The 21480-nt window shown below is 39.8% G+C and overlaps 2 protein-coding genes across 9 annotated transcripts in view; one reads left to right on the top strand and one right to left on the bottom strand.

The window, feature by feature from the left end:
* Nucleotides 1-6092, bottom strand: part of Mfsd8 (major facilitator superfamily domain containing 8) — a 28723-nt gene extending 22631 nt beyond the window's left edge. For all 4 annotated transcript variants that reach the window (XM_013515334.1, XM_013515335.1, XM_005386735.2 and 1 more), the window contains exons 1-2: nucleotides 5935-6092; nucleotides 1824-1915 (exon numbers count right to left, since the gene is read on the bottom strand). In XM_013515334.1, coding sequence (XP_013370788.1) covers nucleotides 1824-1915; nucleotides 5935-5999 — 157 coding nt within the window. In that variant the 5' untranslated portion in view covers nucleotides 6000-6092. The remainder of the gene's footprint in view (nucleotides 1-1823; nucleotides 1916-5934) is intronic.
* A 100-nt stretch (nucleotides 6093-6192) lies between these two features.
* Nucleotides 6193-21480, top strand: part of LOC102004188 (chromosome unknown open reading frame, human C4orf29) — a 57739-nt gene continuing 42451 nt past the window's right edge. Inside the window, exons 1-3 of one of the 5 annotated variants that reach the window (XM_005386734.2) lie at nucleotides 6193-6452; nucleotides 16186-16293; nucleotides 17861-17945. In XM_005386734.2, the coding sequence (XP_005386791.1) occupies nucleotides 16202-16293; nucleotides 17861-17945 (177 nt within the window). In that variant the 5' untranslated portion in view covers nucleotides 6193-6452; nucleotides 16186-16201. Of the gene's footprint in view, nucleotides 6453-16185; nucleotides 16294-17860; nucleotides 17946-18148; nucleotides 18278-21480 lie in introns of those variants that run through there. The other 4 variants (XM_013515329.1, XM_005386733.2, XM_013515330.1 and 1 more) reach the window with 4 other exon arrangements.

Here is a 21480-nt window from a genome sequence, read left to right as displayed (position 1 = left end):
GGGAGAGAAAGAATAAATACAAATGAATGAAATAAACAGTGGATGCAGAAAGGGGTCTCTCTCCACTCCCTTTCTGCTCTAAAGCAGGGCATATATTTTTCTCCTGGTACCAGGAAGATAGTATTTTTATCATCAGAGATAGGGAATTCTACACGGAGATGTGTCTTTATATACAATCTTTACTAAAATAACCTTTATCTTTCATTAGTGTCCCCATTTATTTGCTACTCACTTTCCCACACTTTACTGCCCATAAAAACCTTTGACTATTTTTTTCCTAGTTTATCACCCCCATATTACATAAACCTATTAATGGCACATTTGAATCCTTTTTCTCTTGTAATCTGTCTTTTGTCAACTTAAATTATAGGCCTCAGGCACAAAAGAGGACAGAGGAAAAAGTTTCTGTCATCTACAGTGGACTGCTATTTAGCCTTAAAAGGGAAGGGAAAGCCCGGTACAGCAAGGCATACCTGCAGTCCCACCGACTCAGAAGGCAAGGTAGATTGCTCAGCTGTGTGCATGAGTTCAAGACCAGTACAGACAACATAGTAAGATGTGTCTCAAAAAAATAAAATTTTTTTTAAAAGCCAAGCATGATGGTAGACAAGTGTATTCCCAGCTCCCAGAAAGCTGAGAAAGGAAGATCATGAGTTGGAGGTCAGCCTAGGTTACACAGTCCAATCCAGGTTCAAGGCCAGCCTGGACTACATAGCAAGACCATGTCTCAAAAAAAAAATTCTGTCACATGCTACAACACAGGTAAACCCCAAGGACACTACGTTACATGAAATAACCTAGTTGCAGAAAGAGAAACGCCATATGGTCCCACATACATGAGGTATCTAGAGCAGTGAAATACACAGAAACAGAAAGTAGAATGGTGATTGCCAGGGATCAAGGGAGGGAGAAACAAGGAATTATTTAGTGGGTATAAAGTTTTGGTTTTGCTAAACAAAAAGAAAAAGTTTTGGTTTTGTGAGAGAAAATGTGCTGAAGCACAGGTGTCCAATTTGGCTTGCCTGAGCTGTTCTGAGTGAAGAACTGTCTTAAGCCACATATATAAAACATGTAGTAATGTATACAAGTAACAATACTTCCTTTTTCATACTTGCTAGTATAACATAGGGCTGTCTACACCGTGAGCCGTGGGTTGGACTTGCTTATTTAATAACAACAAACAACTGTCTTCACAGATGCATGGATATAGCTAGATAATTACATATTATTGGTAACCAAAGTGCACACATGCATATAATGTGTGATACACATGTGTTTCAATCCGGCTGACTGCGCGTGGCAGGCACAGGGGCAGTTAGTTCACTGAGCTTTCCCCTACACAGTCTTCCGCTGGTGCCTATGCAGCATGCATTCAAGTACTGCACCATCAAGCTGTGAAACATATGCCTAAAAATCCCTTAATAACATTAAAAGTTTATAATCTTACTAGCCATGCAGGGCTACATGCAGCCTACTCCTGTTTTACAGGATGATTGTATAACACGAATATACTTAATACTGCCAAACTTAGAAATGGTAAGATGGTAAATGGTAAATTTCGTTGTTTTTGTTTTTTGTCTTTTGCGACAGGGTTTCTTTACTGTTCTGGTCAGCCTTAAACTCACTTTGTAGCTCAGGCTGGCCATGAACTCAGAGCAATCCTCCTGCCTCAGCTCTAAGTGTTGGGATTACAAGCATGTGTCACTATGCCCAGCCCATTACATATTTTTAGTACAATACAAATAATCTTAAAAAAATTAAATGAAGTTAAAATATGGCACTCGGTCAGAATTTTTAAATTATGTATAATTTCTAATACTTACCTACACTGCTGAGAAACATAGTAAGATAAAGAATCCTAATAGATCTCCATCTGCTCTTACGATGCTCTTGAGTTTCTATAATGTCCCATTCTCTAGGAAAGAACAAAGTAGTATAGATTGAACACCCATAACCTGAAATTCCAGAATCCAAAATGCTCCAAAATCTGAAGCTTTTTGAGTAGTGACATACCCCAAGTGGAAAATCTCGATGGGCAGGTGCAAGTACACTAAAAATACTGTATAAAACTAGCTTTAATATTCCAAAATTGGGGGCTAGGGATTTAGCTCAGCGGCAAAAGTGCCTGCCTGGCAAGCGCAAGGTCGTGAGTTCGGTTCCCGGTACCGGAGAAAAACCAAAAACCAAAAAACAAAACAAAACAAAAATTTCCAAAATTGTAAAAATCCCCAAATCCAAAATCTGACACACTTCTGGTCCCAAACACTTCAGATAAATTTACAAAGGCTGCAAATGCTCATCAACTGGTGAATGGATAAAGAAGATGCATTTTTTTATACAAAGGAGTTCTACTCTGCCATAAAGAAGTACAAGCTCAAGACATCTGTAGGTAAATGGATGCACTTTAAGACCATTCTCTTCAGTGAAATACCACACTGTTTCTTTGGTGTGAGAAACCAAAAGTGTAAATAAGGTCCAAAATGTGTAACAGGTATTGTGAAATAGGAAGAAAATGTTCAAATGGGGAGGTGTACGAGAGAGGAGAGGGGTAAAGGAAAAGTTTTTTTTTTTGGGGGGGGGGAAGTTTTTAAAAATTTGAAAAGGAGGAAAAAATGGAAACAAAGCTTTTGTAAACAAGGAGGTATTGAGGGAGGGTAAGGAAATAGGAAAAAACCCAAGTTATATCTTGGGTAGTACAAATTCTCTATGATGAATGTGATCATTATGTATATCTAAAATGTACCAATAAAATCGGACTGGAAAAGAAAAGAAAATTTACAAAGGCTGCACATCCCTTATCTCATTATGAGCAGAACTTTGGGCTAATCATTTTATTCTCTTCCCTAAAGGCATAAAAATGATATGACAGGGGTATAATTTACTAATACTGGTTTGTGCTGCGCTGATTTATCTATGAACAAGCATTACTTTTTAATTTTTATGATTGTATTTATGCATCATTGCATGTACTTCGGAGACACAAGATACCTTTAAAAAGCAAAACATTGAACTGGGTGTGATGGCTCACACCTGGAATGCTATCACTGGGGAGGATCACTGTGAGTTTGAGACCAGCCTGGGCTACACAGTGAGTTCAAAGACAGCCTGAACTACTTAGAGAGTGAGACCCCGATGTAGGGGACGGCAACTCTCAGCATATCATTTTAAGATAGAATAATTCTAGTCTTAATGCAAGCCTCAAAACGTGTCTTGAGAAACATCCCAGAGGGGTTGTAAAAAGTTAACTTTACAGTCCTGACTTAGCCCTGGAGTGCTTCTCCAAAGACAAAGAACACCCGGGCCCAGATAACCACCTATGACCCTGCCTGGGTTGTTTCACCCCTTTCCTGGCCCTAGATAAACACTGTAACCATAAAGGAAATGCATGGTTATCTAAAGGGGAACATATAGAACAGAGTACTGAAAGTATAAATCATTGTGGTTGGGCTCATGACCGGAGCCTGACCCGGTCACGTGGCACAAGGAAAACAACGTGTGGCCAGGGCTACAACATTCCAATCTGTTACCATGGAAATCAAAAATGTATATAAGCTGGGAACAAAGACAGGCCCATGCCCACTTCCCCAATTTGCAAATCAGGAATGAAGGGTGGCTAGCCTCAAATTAAACTCTGTCTTGTTCTCAATAGTCAGTCTCTTGTGGAATACAACCCGAATTCTACCCTAACACTGTCTCAAAAAAAAAACACAAAGTATTTTCAAAGCAATTATTTTGTTACTGCTGGCATGTACAAATTTATTAATCTAGAGTATTGAAATCTGTCATTCTAACAAAGTGAATAAACTTGAACAAAATGAGTAAAAGAAAATCTTTTAAGTAGGCTTAAAAGGACAGGGTTACTGAATGTGCACTGTATCATAAGACCACATATAATATCGTTAAATGAAGGGTTATGACTCAAGAATTCTACAGTCTGTCTGGAAAACAAACAAACAAACAAAAAAACAAAAATCAAACAGGATTCTGAGAAATCCAAATGTCACAAAGTCTGTGCACTCAAAATTACACACTTAAACTAACAGGAGAGATCTTTAGCCCTTGTCAGTGTCTTCTAATGACACATATTTCTATCAAGACAGATACATGATGTCAAAGCCACCGCAAACTAGAAGTCCTAAAATAAAGCTGCAAGAGAGCTTGCTGAGAGCAAGAAAAATAGGAGCTGCTCTTTCAAAAATGTCAGGAATAAAACAGGCAGAGAATAAAAGCCAACATAAATACTTTAAAAGTATGGAAGCCAATGGTTCCACATGTCTTGATTGGCCTAAAAGATAACACTCTATAGGGCTGGGAATTATAGCTAAGCGGCACAAGCACCTGCCTGGCAAGCGCAAGGTCCTGAGTTCAATTCCCGATACTAAGAAAAGAAGATAGCACTCTATCAAAATAGACTTCAGTCGGCACTGACGTATTTTTGAGACAGGGTTTCACTATGCAGTACAGACTGGCCTTGAACTCACTTTGTAGGCCAGGCCGGCCTTGAATTCACAGCGATCCTCCTGCCTCAGCCTCCTGACCCAACAGAACTGATGTTATTTTAATGATCTTAAGACAAAATCAAATAAAAACAAAAGCGTATTCTATATATTTTGTTGAGTAAATCAGGGGCCAGAGAAATACATTTTCCAAAGGGTTTCAATCATAGTGATTAAAATAAAAATCTGGTGCTGAAAGAGATAAGCAGAACTTATGATTCAGACAGTTTAACTGTGTATTTGACTTAATTTACTTGACACAACCATTATTTGTTTCAAATAAAATGATAATTCTATTTTCCTAAAGATAAAAATACAAATTTAAGTGTGAAAATGCAAACGTTTCTGAAGCACTGCCAATAAACTAGGATCAACATTTTTAAAATCATATGGAGCAAAATATTGACGTTATCCCTTCTAAGGTTAAACGTTTTTATTTATACATGTAGCACAGGACATTGTGGACAGATTTAACAGTGAGCCCATTTTGGACAGATTTAATTGCCATCAAAATATGAAGAGGTATCAGTTAATTACTAAGACGGGTAACTTCACATACCCATTAAAACCACTTCGGGGCTTTTAATTAACAAATGTGGAAACCGATCAGCTGTATGGGGCTAACAAAATGCAGTCGCGTAGCTGTCTCAATATTGTGACAGTTAAAGTCAAACAGGCACCTTTGTATGTCTATATCTGTTTTCATGAGAAACTACTTTGAAGATATCAATATGTAATACAACAAGCATTGTTAATTCCCTACCACTCTGTTTGTAACTCTGTAATGTCTGTACTGATCCTTTGCTATTTTGTAAAATGTTGTCTGTCTGTTAGTATTTTCCTCCTTTTATCTCTAAAAAAAAAAAAAAAAAGTCAAAGAGGCACCTTAGGTTTCACCAGCATCTCTGTAAAACTAGCAAAAAGGAGTTGGAAATAGGTAAGAAAAAGTCCTCACGCAGTAACCTCAGAATTGCACAAGATACGTACCTAGCAATGGCTCCCTCTACCAAAGAACAAATGCCAACTGCGGTGATGACCTGCAGCGACCTACGACACTCGTTTCTAATTTGCTCACCTGGAGGAATCCGTCTTTGAAGGAATCCCCCCTTTCTGCACCCTCCGGGGTACGCCTATAGTCCGCCGTCCCTTGCGTACCCTGTCCTGCAATGCCCTGCTGTTCTCCAGTCACCTCATTTATTTTGCCTTTATTTCTCAGTTTCTTTTTGGTTGAGAACCCGAGCCCCGGGCTTCCTGCCCCGCGCGGCAGGTGCCTTCCCCTCCAGAAGCAGAGCCGGAGCACTCTCCGGGCTCCTGTCACCGGCGGCCGCGAGGGCACCTCTCGGCAACTGACGGCTCCGCCCAGGGCGGCTGGTGCAGAAGGGTGCCGGTCCCAACAGCGCGGGAGGGGTTAGGTGTCCCTCCACCAGCACCATCTCACCTGCCTCCAGCTGTGTGGTCGCCTAAGAGCGGCTCGCGTTCAGCCTCGATCCCCGGGCTCGCCATCGTTGCAGTCCCCCAACTCTCGCGACACCCACACTCTCCTTTCCCCGCGGCCTGAAGCCCTCAGAATAAGCCTGCAAGTGCGTGCGCGCGAGCGCCTGGCGACAGGAAGTGGGCGGGGCGTCCCGAGGTCAGGGGCGGAGTCGCGCAGGAGGCGGGGCTGCGGCGGGCGGAGAGTAGGGGCGGGGCTCTGTGCACCCTGCGCCCGCGCCTGCGGTCCGCCCGACTGCCCGAGCACGAGCCGAACACGCTCGGGGCGTCGCTCAAACGGCCCCGCCCCGCCCCGCGCGGTCCTTCTCCCTGGCGCCTCGCGGCGGTTCGCCAGTCGCTGCCCTGTTCCTAGAGAGGCTGGGGCGCCCGCCTTTGGCCTCTGGCGAAAGTCGAGTCTCAGAAGCCTCGACAGCGGCGGCGCTGGGAACTCGGCCCGCTGGAGCCCAGACGTCCGCCCGGCGGCCCGTAAGTAGCGGCCGTGCGGGGTGCGCGGGATTCCGCGCGCTGCGTACGTGCGGCCAGGCAGGGCGCGGGGAGCGGGGCGCGGGGCGCGGCAGGGACGGGAACCGGGCCGGGCGAGGGGCTGCGGGCTGTCACTACCTGCAGCGGGAGGTGGCGGCGGCCGCGGCCTGTCGTTCTCCAGCGCGGGTGACCGCGGGACACCGTCACCTGTGGTGCTGGTGAGGGCCGGACTGAAGGCGGGTCCGGCCCCTTTCCCGCGGGTCCCGCAGCCCGCGCCCCGCGGACGCCTCGGGAGCTGAGGCCTCGCCCTTGTAAGCCGCCCCTCGGCACATCTGCTCCTGGAGCCTGCGGCTTGGGAAAGGCAGGGTACCTGCCCCGCCGCACAAGGAAGATGGCATTTCTAGAAAACCAGGGTATTTTCACTAGCACTGAGTGCCACTTCCTTCCTGGTCTTTACAGTTAACGCCTTATCTATACAGCCAGGCTCCTAGGCTAATTGATGGCAATAGTCAGCATGTGTGTCTCATAAATTAACATTTTATTAGCGCTAGCTATATTGTCATGTGATTTCATTTGATTATAACTTTTCCATGAGATAGGTGTGCAGCGCGCATATTTCCATCTGAAAGAGAGGTTAAACTCGTGAACCCGGCAGGACTTGGCACACAAACTCAGTTCCTTTCAACTAATATTTCTCACCTAAGCCAGGTTTCCTACTAGTGTTACGTTGCATGTGGTATTGTTGTCTTCCCTAACACTTGTCTCGTTTGTGACCTTGTCTCATTTGTGACCGTCTATATATCCAGTCAACTACATTCCACCGGTAAATGGCTAAACTGGAGATGTTTTCTGTTCAGAAGTATCTTCTAAATCCATGCAAGGCCGGGCGTGGTGGCGCATGCCTGTGATCCCAGCACTCAGGAGGCTGAGGCAGGTGGGATGGTTGCGAGCTGGAGACCAGCCTGGGCTACAAAGTGAGCTCAAGGCCAGTCTGAGCTGCATAGCCACATGGTGTCTCAAAAAGACAAAAAAAAAAAAAAAAAAAATCCATGCAAAGTCATTTTTAACACCTCACAAAAACATCAGATCCCAGTGATTGGAAGGTAATGTTGCTTCACTGTGTCTTTTCTTAGTCCCCAGAGGCTAGCATAGTAGTATATGTCACAAATTTAGTGGACAGAGGAACTTCTAACTTTGCACCAAACAAAAAGGATATACATCTATATATAATATATATTAAATGTATGTGAATATATGTGATGAGTAATGCTTATTAAATTTCGTTTCCTTCCCACATCCTTTGAGGTAGGAACTGGAAAATTGTCTCAAATAGAGAAAAATATTGAAGTAGCTTTTATGGATCACCATTTAAGGAGCAGCCACTTAAATTTGGGTGTGATAGCATATACCCGCTCTGGGAGGCTGAGACAAGAGGATTCCAAATTCAAACCTAGCCTGGGCAATTTAGTGACTTGAGAAGACCTTCACTCAAAATTTAAAAAAAAAAAAAAAATGTGAAAGGTTGAGGATATAGCACATTGTGAGGGCCCTGGCATCAGTCCCCAGGAACACACACAGAAACTTAAATTCAGGAAGTACAGGATCCTAAATGTAAAGGCTGTGGTGTTTACTACCAGGCTTCCTGTGAAAAAATAGCAAGAAGATTCTTTTCCCCAAATCTCTTAAAATACAGTGATTTCGTTTTTGTAAATGAAATAATTTGCTATGGTGTATTAGGCCAAGTATTATTTCCCATTTGTATGCTAAGGTGGCTTCCTCAAGGTCACACAGCCTGTGGATAAACCTGGGTCTTTTTTCACTACTGTTTTCCATTGCTGCCTCCAAGTGATGACTTCAGACCACAGGAACACATGTAATGAGAACATGCACAACTGGTGAAATCTAAATAAGCTCCAAGTAGCTCTTGGGAATCTGCATACACTTAACATCCAAAGTAAATATTTTTCAAAAGGTCTTTTTACCGGGCGTGGTGGTGCACACTTGTAATCCCCAGCACTCGGGAAACAGGCGGGAGGATTGTTGTGAGTTTGAGACCAGCCTGGTCTACAAAGTGACTTCAGAACCAACTGAACTGCATAATGAAACCCTGTCTCAAAACGACAAAAAAGAAAAAGTCTTTTCAGAGGCCTTTGAAAAGGCATTAGATTATTTCCTGAATGTTTCATACAAGGATGAAATAGTTGACTGATAAGATTTCATTAGATGAGTGTTCAGAGTACATATCCATACACTTCCCAAACAAATGAACTTCCTGTTTTCCTACTCTTCTCCAGTGTAAGATTAAAAGAAATTAAACTTGTTCAAGGGTAGATATCTGAGTATATAAACCCTTGCTTACTACTTAAACTTGTACTGAAAAGAAGTGATTTAAAAGAAAAAGTACTAAGCAAAAATTAAGTCTTTTTATTTAGAAGATGGTGGAGAAAGTTCTTGTACATGATGTTTTTTAGAATTTCATTTATCTAGCTGTGCCTGGTGGTGCATGCCTGTAATCCCAGCACTCAGGAGGCTAAGGCAGGAGGATCGTTGTGAGTTCAAGGCCAGCCTGGGCTACAAAGTGAGCTCAAGGCCAGCCTGAACTGCATAGTGAGACCCTGTCTCAAAAGACAAAAAAAAAAAAGAATTTCGTTTATACCTTCGAGATATATGTAAACAGTCTATAGATAGGAATCCAGAAAAAAATCAGGGTTATATTGTTTAAATACCTGGGTACCAGAAAGGAGATAAAAGTACTAGATGACACGATAGACCATGAGTGTCACTTTAGCACCAGAGCTTATTTCTAGGAAAGACATATGATTCCTTGGCATTGTGCTGGAGCTTCTGTTTTTGTTTCACTTTGTTTTCCCCTTTTATATTGGCTATTTAAAAATGTAGACGGCAGTTGTATCATTTTGGCTTGATATGTAGTTCAGAAGCTTTCTGCAAAAGCTCATTGGTGTCAATCAAGCTTAAAATAAGGGCTTTTTGTAGCTGGCATGGCTCTAGATAATGCCTCCTTTTGGTAAATTGGAGTTGTGTTTACCCTAGGCTTGGACTGTTGTTTGCTTATGGTGGCGCTGTATATCCTGAACACAGACATCCCTGCTTAGAAAGATTTACAGGTTTAGGTAGTAAGAAAACCCCAGTATTTTTATATTGTTCTTGGGACAGAGATAGGATGTAAGAAGACCTGTATAATTCAAAATCCAACAACTGTATTTATAGTAAGCTGTGTGTGTGTGATTCGCTTTATGTTCTACATTTGTCAGTTGTTTACTGAGGTAAATATAGCAAGGAGTATGCTGGCTCTAGACTTGGAGTGCTGACTCTTGAAACCCCACCTTCCACCACAGAAACAGAAACACCAACACCACCTTCCGCCGCCCCCAGTCCTGGGGATTGAACCCAGTGCATTCACACTACACTACACCCCCAGTGCAAGTTTGTATTTTGAGTCAGAGTCTTGCTGACTCACTAAGTTACCCAGGCTGGGTGTGAACTTGTGGTCCTCTTGCCTTAACCTCCCAGAGTTTGGAGTTACAAATGTGCACCACCAAGTCTAGCTTGGAGCACTGACTCTTATGGCCTGTTACACAGGGAATCAAAATATGTGGTAAGGTTTTCTAGTTTAGGATTGAAAATCTGGAAAGGCTAAACAATTTAAGCATATAATAAATATAGTATGTTACAAAATATTTGAAAAGGTCATTATTCTTAATTATTTTCTTGCTTCCCTTGCAACTTTTTTTTGGTACTGGGAATTGAACTCCGGACCTCGCATTTGCCAGGCAGGCACTGTGCTGCTGAGCTATATCCCTGGCCCTCGCAACTTTCTACTTCTCTATGTTTGTCTTCAGTTTAATCTTCTAGCAACGTAAAAGAATGTTGAAATTTTATAAGTTAAATCTTATGAATAGTATATTACTTTTTGTTTCACTGTGAAATGCTAGAGTTGGATTTTTAATATTATTTTTTTACTAGCATGGAATCTGCCAATTGCTGTTGATGCCATGGGTGTTGCAAAGGAAAGCATTGAATCCAGAGCATCCTGTTTTATTAGAGAAAATGAAGAGCCTATAATATAGTACTTGTAAAAGATAGTGAAATCCTACATTATAATGACATGCCACTGGTCTGCAGTTGAATAAATACACACAAAAAATGTGCCAGGCGTGGTGATGCATGCCTGTAATCCCAGCACTCAGGAGGCTGAGGCTTGAGGATTGCTGCAAGTTCGAGACCAGCCTGGGCTACAAAGTGAGCTCAAGGCCAGCCTGAACAGCATAGCAAGACCATGTCTCAAAAACAAAAACAAAAACAAAAACAAACCAAAAAGAAAAACACAAAAAATGTATCAGTGTTTTATTTTGTGGTACTGGGAATAGAACCTAGAGGCTTTCTACCACTGAACTACATCACAGTCTTATTTACTTACTTATGAATGGATGACAGAGTCTCACTTAAGTTTCCCAGGCTGACCTTGAACTTGTGATCCTCCTTTGGTTTCCTAATAGCTAGGCTTGCAGGCATACAACACTATGCCTAGCTCAGTGGTATATATTTAAGTGTGGTGGTGAACACCTGTAGTTCCAGCACTTGGGTGGCTGAAGCAGGAAGATCCCCATGAGTTTGAGACCAGCCTGGGATACATGGTGAGTTCAAGGCCAGCCTGAACTACGTAGTAACACCCTATCTCAAAAATAAATAAATAAATAAATAAAAAGAAAATTTCAGCTTTGTAAGGGATATAGCTCAGAAACAGCCAAGTGAAGAAACATATGAAAGAATCATTATGGAGCTGCCATGCATGCCTGTCCTTGTGGAGTCCAGAGCATCATTTTCAGAGATATCAAAGTGTTCATCAACTAAAAATCTCCAACAAACCCCAGTGGCCAGAGTTTTTACTGGGATATCACTACACACTCATGAATGATTGTATCATTGGCCAAGTTAATTGAACATGATTTCCCACCCTGTTCCCTTGTCTGAGGTCAAGTTGGTCCAAAGTATGTAGTTCAGCCCCAACCATGTGAGTCACTTTATTACCATAACACAGGCGTTCAACTCAGAAAGTTTCAAGAGTGGCTGGGCGTGGTAGCACAGGCCTGTAATCCCAGTACTCGGGAGACTGAGGCAGGAGGAATCCTACAACTTCAAGGCCAGCCTGAACTGCATAGCAAAACCCTGTCTCAAAAAGACAAGAACAAGAGAAAATTCCAGAGGTTTTAGCACCATAACTGAACTGGGGTTAATGGCCAGATTTATTCTTTTTTGATATATGGGGGGAGGGAACTGAGGCCTGTACCCAAGGTCTTTGCACTGAGCTGCATCCCTCCCCCTACCTTTTTAAACAACTTCCTATTTCACAATATCTTTTCCACATTTTGATCTTTCCTTACTCTTTCAGTTTCTCACACCAGGGAGACGATGCGATATTTACACATGTGGTGTCCAGTTTATTTCACTTAAGAATATGGTCTCAGGGTGCATCCATTTACCTAGAAATGATTCATCTATCCTTCTTTATGGCTGAGCAGTACTCTGTTGCATGTAGGCAAAGATTTCATGAACAAAACCCTAATTGCACAGGAAATACTACAAAGAATCAGCAACTGGGATCTCATCCTATTAAAAAGCTTTTGCACAGCAAAAGAATTCACCAATAGAGTGAAAAGACAACCCGGAGAGTGGGAAAAAATTTTAGCCCGTTGTCCCTCAGACAGAGGACTTACATCTAGAACATAAAAAGAATTGAAAAAAGTCGGATCCCCCATTTAAAGACCTAGTCCCAAAATGGACATCTGAGATGAATACACACCTCTCAGTTGAAGAAATACAAATGGAAAATAAATACGTGGAAAAAATGTTCACTGATCTTTCAAGAGATGCAAATTAAAACAACAGTGAGATTCTATCTCACTCCAGAAAGAATGACTATGATGAAGAAATCAGTTACACTGCCTGGCAAGCACAAGGTCATGAGTTCGATCCCTGGTACCGGGGGGAAAAAAAAAAAAAAAGAAATCAGTTACAAATACTTGCAGGGCTTGGAGAAAAAGGAAGCCTTCTCCACTGTTGGTGGGAGTGTAGTGTGCTGCAACCACTGTGGAAATCAGTGTGGAGATTCCTCAAAAAACTAGGATTAGAGGTCCCACTTGACTGAGCTGTTGCCCTTCTGGGTATCTTCCTGGAAGAATTAAAAGCATCACATCACAGTGATATATGCACACCCATGTTTATAGCAGCACAGTTTGTAATAGCTAAATCTTAGAAATAACCCAAATGCCCATCAACCTAGGAATAGATTAAAAAGACTTTTTCTTTTAATACAGTGGAGTACTGCCCTTTTTTTGAGACAGGATCTCTAAGACACTAAGTTGCTGAGACTGAGGCTCAAAATTTAAATCCTGCCTCATTGCTTCAGCCTTCCAGAGTGCTGGGGCTACAAGTGTGTCTCACCATGCCTGGCACACTGACATTTCTCTTCAAGAAAAACTAGCCAAGCAATTTAAACATATATTACATATATACTTCCATGATTTTAATCATTTTAAATTATTGTGATGTATAACGGAGACAGTATTTTGGAATTCAGTTTACCTTTTACTATTTGTTTAATATGAGTGTAGACACATGATTTACAGAACTTTTCAAGAGCTTATTGGTCTATTAACAAATGTTTATCAAGTATATGAAATAAATGTCACTTGGTGTTGAGGGTGTTAGCTCAGACATTGTACTCAAAGGCTAAGTACAATGTTTCCCCTATTGAAAACACATGATCGTCATGATTGTGGCTCTGTAATGTTTACACGTTATGTGATCTCTCCTTTTGAATTTGGCCAGAATCTATTATTTACTTTTTAACCAAATAGGAATTTGCCAAAGGTGACTGAGTGTCACTCCCATAGCTTACTCTGACTCTCCTGGTCTTAAAGACATAAGCTGCCAGATTGTGAACTTTTATGGAGAAAGCCAAACGATAAAGAAGTGTGTCTCCAAAAGGTGAGGCTGACAAACAGCAAAACATTCAAACTCTTTGAGTCCTTAACAGTTGCAAGTAAATGAAGGCTGCCAAAACCCTGAAAGTGGGTTCTTCTCCAGTTGTGCTTCAAGACAAAAATTCAACCCAACTGATAGCTTGTTTGAAACGAAGAGGCCATAAAGCAGAAAGCACAGGTTAGCTGCCTTCTTAGAAATTAATCCTCAAGGAAAAATAAAATGAGAAGATGGAGGGGAAACCGACTAAGCTCAAAAGATTTCTTCTTCATAGTAAAGCTCTCAAATATTTAAATTATGTAGTATCCCTTTTTAAAGAGAATAATACTAGTCTTGAGTTGTGTTCTAAGTTAAATAGGATAATGAACTACCTTACTTATTGAGGCTGTTATCAAAAGGAAAAGAAAGCATCAAGTGACTTTGTCAAAATTTTGTAAGGAGGCTGTCAACCTAAGATAACAAGCCCGGCATGGTGGAACACACCTATAATCCCAGCAGTCTGGGAGATTGAGAAAGGAATGTTGCAGGGGAGGAGGCCCACCTAGGCAGTTTAGCAATTTGATGAGACCCTCTCTCAAAATTAAAAAAAAAGGTTTTTTTTTAAAGATCTAGGCGTATAGCATGTAGTGCAAAGGCCTGGGGTTCAATCCCTAGTACTCAGAGTGAAATGAAATAACAGAGAAAGGCTTTCCAAAGAAATGAGTTTATTCAGGAATGTGCAGGGGATTGCAATCAGGAATAGGCATGCTGTGATGGAAGACGATCACATCTGGGAAGGTTGAAAGAAGGGGAACCTTTTAAAGACAAAAGGGAAGAAGTACATGCAGGGTGCCTGAAGCGAAAGTTTATTGGTTACAGGGGCTTATTGCAGGCAGCGACATGTACTGGCCATTGCTAGGAGAGGGTCTTCATAGAAATGACTATGATTACAAGTTTGCGGATTATTAAGGCTACTTGCAGTAGTGCTGTTAGGACCAGGTGTTGCTGAAAAGATAACCTCAGAAATGGCTTTAACTGCAAGGCTGTAGTTTGGGCAACATTTTTATGATAGTTCTTCTTTTTTCTTTATTTTATTTTAAAGAGAATTTAAAAAAAAAAAACAGTAGCAAAATGCCAACAACATAGACAAAAAAAACCAAAGCAAAAACATTAAGAATGATAAGGATTAACAGGGATTGTTATATTACATGTTTTTGTCTTCATCAAAGTTGATCTTTATCAGGCAAATGTGCATGAAGACTTTCTCTTCATGGCCTCCAGCTCTGTTTCATTAAAAGTTTGAGATAAGTGACTCCATTTTGATTCTGAAAGCTTTCACAAATTAACTCCAAATTCTAAATTGTTTCCCCCTTTTTAATTATGGCAAAATATTCTAATGTCATTTATTATCTTAATTGTTTTAAGCGTACAGATCAGTGTTACTAAGTATATTCATATTGCTGAGCAAACAATACCACCATCCACCTCTAGTTTTCATCTTGAAAATGGAAACTGTTCCTATTAAACAACAACCTTCCCACTTTCCCTTTCTGCCAAACTCTAGCAACTATTATTCTCTTTCTTTCTGTGAATATTGAATATTCTAGGTGTCTCATATAAATAGAATCATACAGTGTTTGTCTTTTTATGACAGTATCAAGGTTCATCAGTGTGACCGGATGGTAGTCTGTGCCAGAATTTCCCTCTTTTTAAAACCACTGTTCTCTTGTGTATATACATGTTGGTGGACACCTGAAAGTTTTAGATATTAGTTTAATAAACAGTGTTTTCGGGGCTGGGGATTTAGCTCAGCGGCACAGTGCCTGCCTGGCAAGTGCAAGGTTGTGTGCGCAAGGTTGTGAGTTTGATTCCCAGTACCGGAAAAAAAAAAAAAAAAAAGTAGTGTTTTATAGTTGTATCTTTGCACTGTTGACATCATTTGATATTTGCGACATGCCTGTAATTTATTTGATTTTCTAACTCAGGTCAGTAAACTCTTAGCCAGGCTGTTTTTCTGTGGCCTTTGAGTGAAGTATAGTTTTTGCAGGTGAACATTTTTACTCAATTTCACGATAGAGGTATTAATTTTGATTCCATTTAAGCAAACTTCCAAAAAACGTTCATTTTTCTTGTGAATAGGCCTATACTATTAAAAATCCTTTCAATTAATATTAAAAACATTACATTTTAAATGTCCTCAGTATAAAAATTATAAAAATCAGTTTTATTTCTTACCATGTAGGTACTTATGTAGTAAACTTAATTTTGCCTCTTAGATGATGGAAAGAAGAGAGCAAATATAGCTGTCATTTGTTGTAAAGAGTTGACTAACAGATTGTGTAGGCCTATAGACCATGAAAATACAGATTTGAGTGTTAATGTTACAGTAAAGGTAAATTGCTATTATTAATAGATATCACTTCAATTTGCAGAGCATCATATAAGTGATTTATATATACCAACTTATTTCATTCGTATGCCTATTTTTCAGCAAATATATCTGATTTTCCAAGGAATCAATTCAAGAATTTACTCTCAATCTTTAATTTTACCTGATATTCAAAGAAGTGGTTGGCAAATTGACTTCTTGTCTTGATTAAAATATAAAACATTTTGGGCAAGAGATGTAGCTCAGTTTATGGAGTACTTGCAAAATGTGTATGAAGCCCTAGTCACTGGAAAAAAAGAAAAATGAAAAGAGAAAAGGAAAGAGAAAAAAAGAAAAATTTAAGGTCATTTTAAATTTTGCTTCTAGATGCTGTTTGCTACTAATGGGTGTTAGCAAGTTAGATATTCTCTACCGGAGACTTCTCCTCACAAAACTTTTTATTAGAGGATGGGGAAGGCCAGAAGATCTCAAAAGGTAATCTTTTTTTTTTTTTTTTTTTCTGAATACTTGTTTTGAATTTATTTTATTTCAGTTATAAAATCCTTTCCTCAAATACAGAATGATTTGTTAGGAAATTAAATATTAAATTATTTTAAAAATATAATTGCTTCCTTTTTAGTTATTTCTCAAGTTTTCGCTTATAGCATCAAAAATTGGACCATGTAAAAAGTAATTCCTCTATAAAAGACCTCTCAGAAACATAAAATAGCCAGGTATGGTGACTCATGCCTGTAACTCTAGCACTCAGGAGATTCAGGTAGGAGGATTGCATCTTCAAGGCCAGCCATGGCTGCCTAGCAGTTTTGAGACCCACCTAGCTTACCTTGTGAAACCCTGTCTCAAAAAACAAACAAACGAACACTAAACTGGGCATAATGACATATGCCTGTGTCTTGGTTACTTTTCTCTCATTACTGGGACAAAATACCTGATGCCCAAAATTAAGGAAGGAAAGGTTTATTTCGCTTACAGTTTGTGGAGCTTTCAGTCCATACTTGGCAGGTTACAAGGCAGAGTGGCACATGGCAGAGGGCTACAGGTTGGTGGCAGAACACAGCAAAAGCAACAAGCACAAAAGGGAGGAATGGCCACAAGCAGCCTCTTCCTCTCCCTTACATATGCAAACTGTCCACCCCAGGGCGGGTGTAGCTCTCACACCCATGATCAGTCAAACTCTAAAAGCCTGCCCATGACCGCATGAGGCTTTGGGGGGACACACAGACACAAACCATAACAGCCTGTAATCTCAGCACTCAGGGTGAAGGCAAGAGGATCACCTCGTGTTCAAGGCCAGCCTGGGCTATATAATGAGTTCATGGCCAGCCTGAACTATGTAACAAGACCCTGTCTCAAAAAAAAACAAACCCAAAATAAATACAAATTAGAGATTTAAAATTTCAGTGATTATTGAACTGATTAGTTTCCAGGTATTGATTTTCCTTGGGTAACCTGGATTTGTAATGACTATAACACTGGAATAAAGCCAGGGATGCTAGTGCACCCCTGTAATCCCAGCACTCAGGAGATTGGGGCAGAAGGATCACCATGAATTTGAGGCAGTCTGGACTATGTAGTAGGCTCAAGGCCAGCGTGAACTACATAGCAAGACTCTCTCAAAAAAACCTAAAAAAACTAAAAATAAAAAAAACAAATAAATACCTAGAGGTCAGGTGTGGTGGCACACACCTGTAATCCCAGTATTAGGGAGGCTGAGACGGGAGCATCTCCATGAGTTCAAGGCCAGCCTGGGGTACATAAACAAGTTCAAGGCTGGCCTGCACTAGATAGAAAGAACCTGTCCCTAAATAAATAAATACATAAATGCCTCGAATACAGTATAGGTCACAGGAAAATCTGGACCTAAGAACATTAATTTTTGGTATTGGTACCTTTAATTTTTTTTGTTGGATGAAAATTAAATTTTAGTGTGATTTATGAATTGAATTGGCTAATTTTTAATCAATGTTAGTCTCAATGTAATGGATACAGCAGGTATATAAAAGGTGAATGTTTTTCCTTTTTGTCTCCTTTCTCATAATAGACTTTTTGAATTCAGGAAGATGATTGGAAACCGAGAAAGATGCCAGAATCTGGTTTCAAGCGATTATCCAGTGTACATTGATAAGGTAGTCAAATGGCAAAAATGCAGTTATAGAACTTCTGGTTTAACATAAATATGTGCCAAGAATAGACTGAATGTTGGAGTATAATAACAAACACTAAGACATGAAGCTAGTGGATTTTCATGTAATAATAAAGAATTTTATTTGTACTTTAACCAGATGTATTAATTATAGGGATCCTTTGGGTTCTTGCTGTACCCTGGGAAGGAACGGTGGCAAGAATGAGGAAAAAATAGACAAGAGACCAAAAGCTGGGATCGCGTGGAGGTCCTCTCTCTCCGTGGAGAAGGGGAATTACTCAAGAACAGTAGAGCGTTTATTTATACCCTCAAGAGGTTGGTTAATTTTCGCCTCACTGTCCAGCAATCAGTTAACAAGCTAAAACAGCTTGTTTACGTGTTTCGAGGAGCTCCCGTGTTCTCGGGCTGGGCTCGTCTTGCACCTGTAACTACCTTCCAGCTTCCGCGGCTCCCAACATTAATAATTAACTATGTTCATGTATATTTGGGAGCATATTATTTGCCTAAATACAAAGAAGCACTTAGCCTGGATCTTTCTGTGTCTTGTTTCTATCCATAAGCTCAAGAGAGTTAACTTAAATTATTCAACATTAAAGAAGAATGTAAGTATTAGAGGGGAGTTGGAGAATTGGCCCCTAAGGAGCTGTTTCCAAAACAGCTATTAAAAGACACAAGGGAAAGTGTTATGGGATGTAGTTAATTGCTAAGCAAATTGTAGAAAGAAGTGCAATAAAATTAGAGAAGATAAGAATGTTTATAAAATGGTTTTGCTTTTAAAGCAACCAGCTGTTTTTCCTGCCAGATACTTGTACATTAATGTAACTGAATACTTTGAGGTATTATTGGAGAAGGAATATAATAGGTAGGCTTCTTACAGCCCTCACTGCCTTTCAAGCAAAGAAACTCTGTTTTTAGGTATTGGCTAGCTTTAGAAGACTTACTTTTTCAAAAGATTGCCACAGCTAAAAGCAAATTTTATAAACTAAAAACCTCTCCAGCATAGCTGTATCTTCTAGATTTAGAACATTTTTCACTGACCCAAATTTAACTAAATATTTGTATTTTAAAAAAATACTTATATTTTCTGTGGTTTTTTTTTTTTTCATTAAAAATTCAGGCTCAAAATAAAAAAAAAAAAAACATAAAGCATACCAAATGTAAAAAAATCAAAAGTCCCCTTTAAGCCAGAAGTGGTGATTCATCTCTGTAATCCCAGTTACTGCAGAAGCTGTGGCAGGAGGATTGCATTTTCTAGCTCAGCCTTAACAATTTAATGAGACCCTGTGTCAAGGTAAGAACTTTTTTTTTTTTTTTTTTTTTTGGTTTTTCTCCGGTACCGGGAACCGAACTCACGACCTTGCGCTTGCCAGGCAGGCGCTTTTGCCGCTGAGCTAAATCCCCAGCCCCAAGGTAAGATCTTTTGAAAAGGGTTAGGTTAGGCTGTAGCACAGTGGAAGGACACTTGCCTAGCATGAGCAAAACCCTGGATATACTCTTCAATACCACAAAGAGGAAAAGAAAAAGAAAGTCTCCTTTAACCTCTGCCAGTTTCTGCCACCTATTTCCATTTCTGTCTCAAGGAGGGATTACTTTATTGGTAGGTTTTTAATTACATCTTCAATTTCATTGACTGATAATTCATATGTATCTTGGAACCTGTCCACTTTGTCTGCATTTTCTGGCTTATTAAAATACAGATTCTCAAAGTAGGTATTGGTAATCCTCTGATTTCTGCACAATGTGTTGTGATTTCACCCTTTACATGACTTTGACTCTTTTCTTTCCACTTTTTGGTAAGGTTGGCTAAGGGTTTGTCAATTTTACATAATCTTTCGAGGAACCCACTCTTTGATTTATTGGTTCTTTGTATTGTTTTCTTAATCTCCATTGTATTAATTTTTGCTCTGATCTTAATGATTTCCTCCCTCAGATGAGCTTTTGTCTTGACTTGTTCTTTTTTTTTTTCTAGAAGTTTGAGGTTCAATGTTAAATTGTTTATTTGAGGTCGCTCTGTTTTTCTAGTACAAATATTCACTGCTATAAATTTCCCTCTGAGAGCCAGGCATGGTGGCATATGCCTGTAATCCCAGCGCACCAGAGGCTGAGGCAGGAGAATTGCTGTGAGTTTAAGGCCAGCCTGGTCTACAAACTGATTTAAAGACCGGTCTGTGCTGCATAGCAAAACCTTGTCTCAAAAAGACCAAAAATAAACTTTAAAATTAATTAATTAATTAATTTCCTTTGTAGGACTGCTTTCGTTTTATCTCATAAGCTCCAGTCTGTTGTATTGGCATTACTATTTAATTGTAGAAATCATCTATTTTCTTCTTTCATTTCATCTGTAACCCATTGGTTATTCAGGAGGGTGTTATTTAATTTCTGTGTGTTTACAAAATTCTTGTGGTTTCTTTTGCCATTGATTTCCGCTTTCATTGCACTAGGTTCTGATAATATATATGAGATAATTTCAGTTCCTTTGCATTTACTTAAACATGTTCTATAAACTAGTAAGTAGTGTATTTTGGAGAAAGTCCCATGTGCAGCTGAGAAGAATGTGTATTCTAGATATTGTAGGGTGGAATACTCTGTAGATATCTACCAAGTCCATTTGATAAAAAGTTGCTTTCAGTTCTAACATTTCATTGTTGATTTTTTTTCTAGTTGACGTATGTATTTGTGACAGTGGAGTATCAGAGTGCCCTACTGTAATTGAATTAGTGTTTATTTGATTTTTCATGTCTGTTAATACTTGTTTTATAAAGGTAGGTACACTAGTATTTGTGCATATATATTTATGATTTTTATCTCTTCTTAGATTATTCCCTTTAAATGTGTAGTGACCTTCTTTGTCTCTCTTAATCAGTCTTAGCTTGAAATCTTTACTTTGTCTGCAAATAGTCTAGCAACCCCTGCTTTTTTATGGGTTCCTGTCACATGGAGTATTGTTTTCCATACTTTGACTTCCAGTCTATGAACTTCTTTTTAAATTAAATGTGTTTCTTGTATTGTTGAATCTTTCTTCTTGACACATTCTGTCACTCTGTTTCTTTTCATTAGTGATTTGAGACCATTAACATTGATGGTTATAACTGATATGTATTGATGTACCCTTACCATGTTATTATCTCCTTTTTCCCCCCTTTGTTTAATTGTTTGCCTTGCCTGGTGGGTTCATTTCATTGTGATTCATGAAGTTGTAATCCTTGTTATCTTTTTCTAGAATGTCCTTCAGGACATTTTGCTGTGCTGGTTTGGTGTTCATAAATTTCCTCAGGTATTGTCATGGAAGTATCTTATTTCTATCAGTTTTCAAAGGTTGTTTTGCCGGGTGCATCAATTTTGGTTGAAGGTTGTTTTCTTTGGAGGCTTGAAATACTTCACTCCAAGCTCTCCTTGACTTCAGAGTTTGTGGCAAGAAGTCTCCTGTGATTCTAATGGGCTTTCTTTTATAGATGTGATTTGTTTCTTTTCCCTAACAGCTTTTAAGATTCTATTCTTGTATTGAATTTCTGGAATCT

Source organism: Chinchilla lanigera, unplaced genomic scaffold, assembly GCF_000276665.1.
Source record: "Chinchilla lanigera isolate Chin_1 unplaced genomic scaffold, ChiLan1.0 scaffold00027, whole genome shotgun sequence".
In the NCBI taxonomy this organism is placed as follows: domain Eukaryota; kingdom Metazoa; phylum Chordata; class Mammalia; order Rodentia; family Chinchillidae; genus Chinchilla; species Chinchilla lanigera.
The sequence above is the reverse complement of the archived record's forward strand: the minus strand, read 5'-3'. Positions and strand labels throughout refer to the sequence as shown.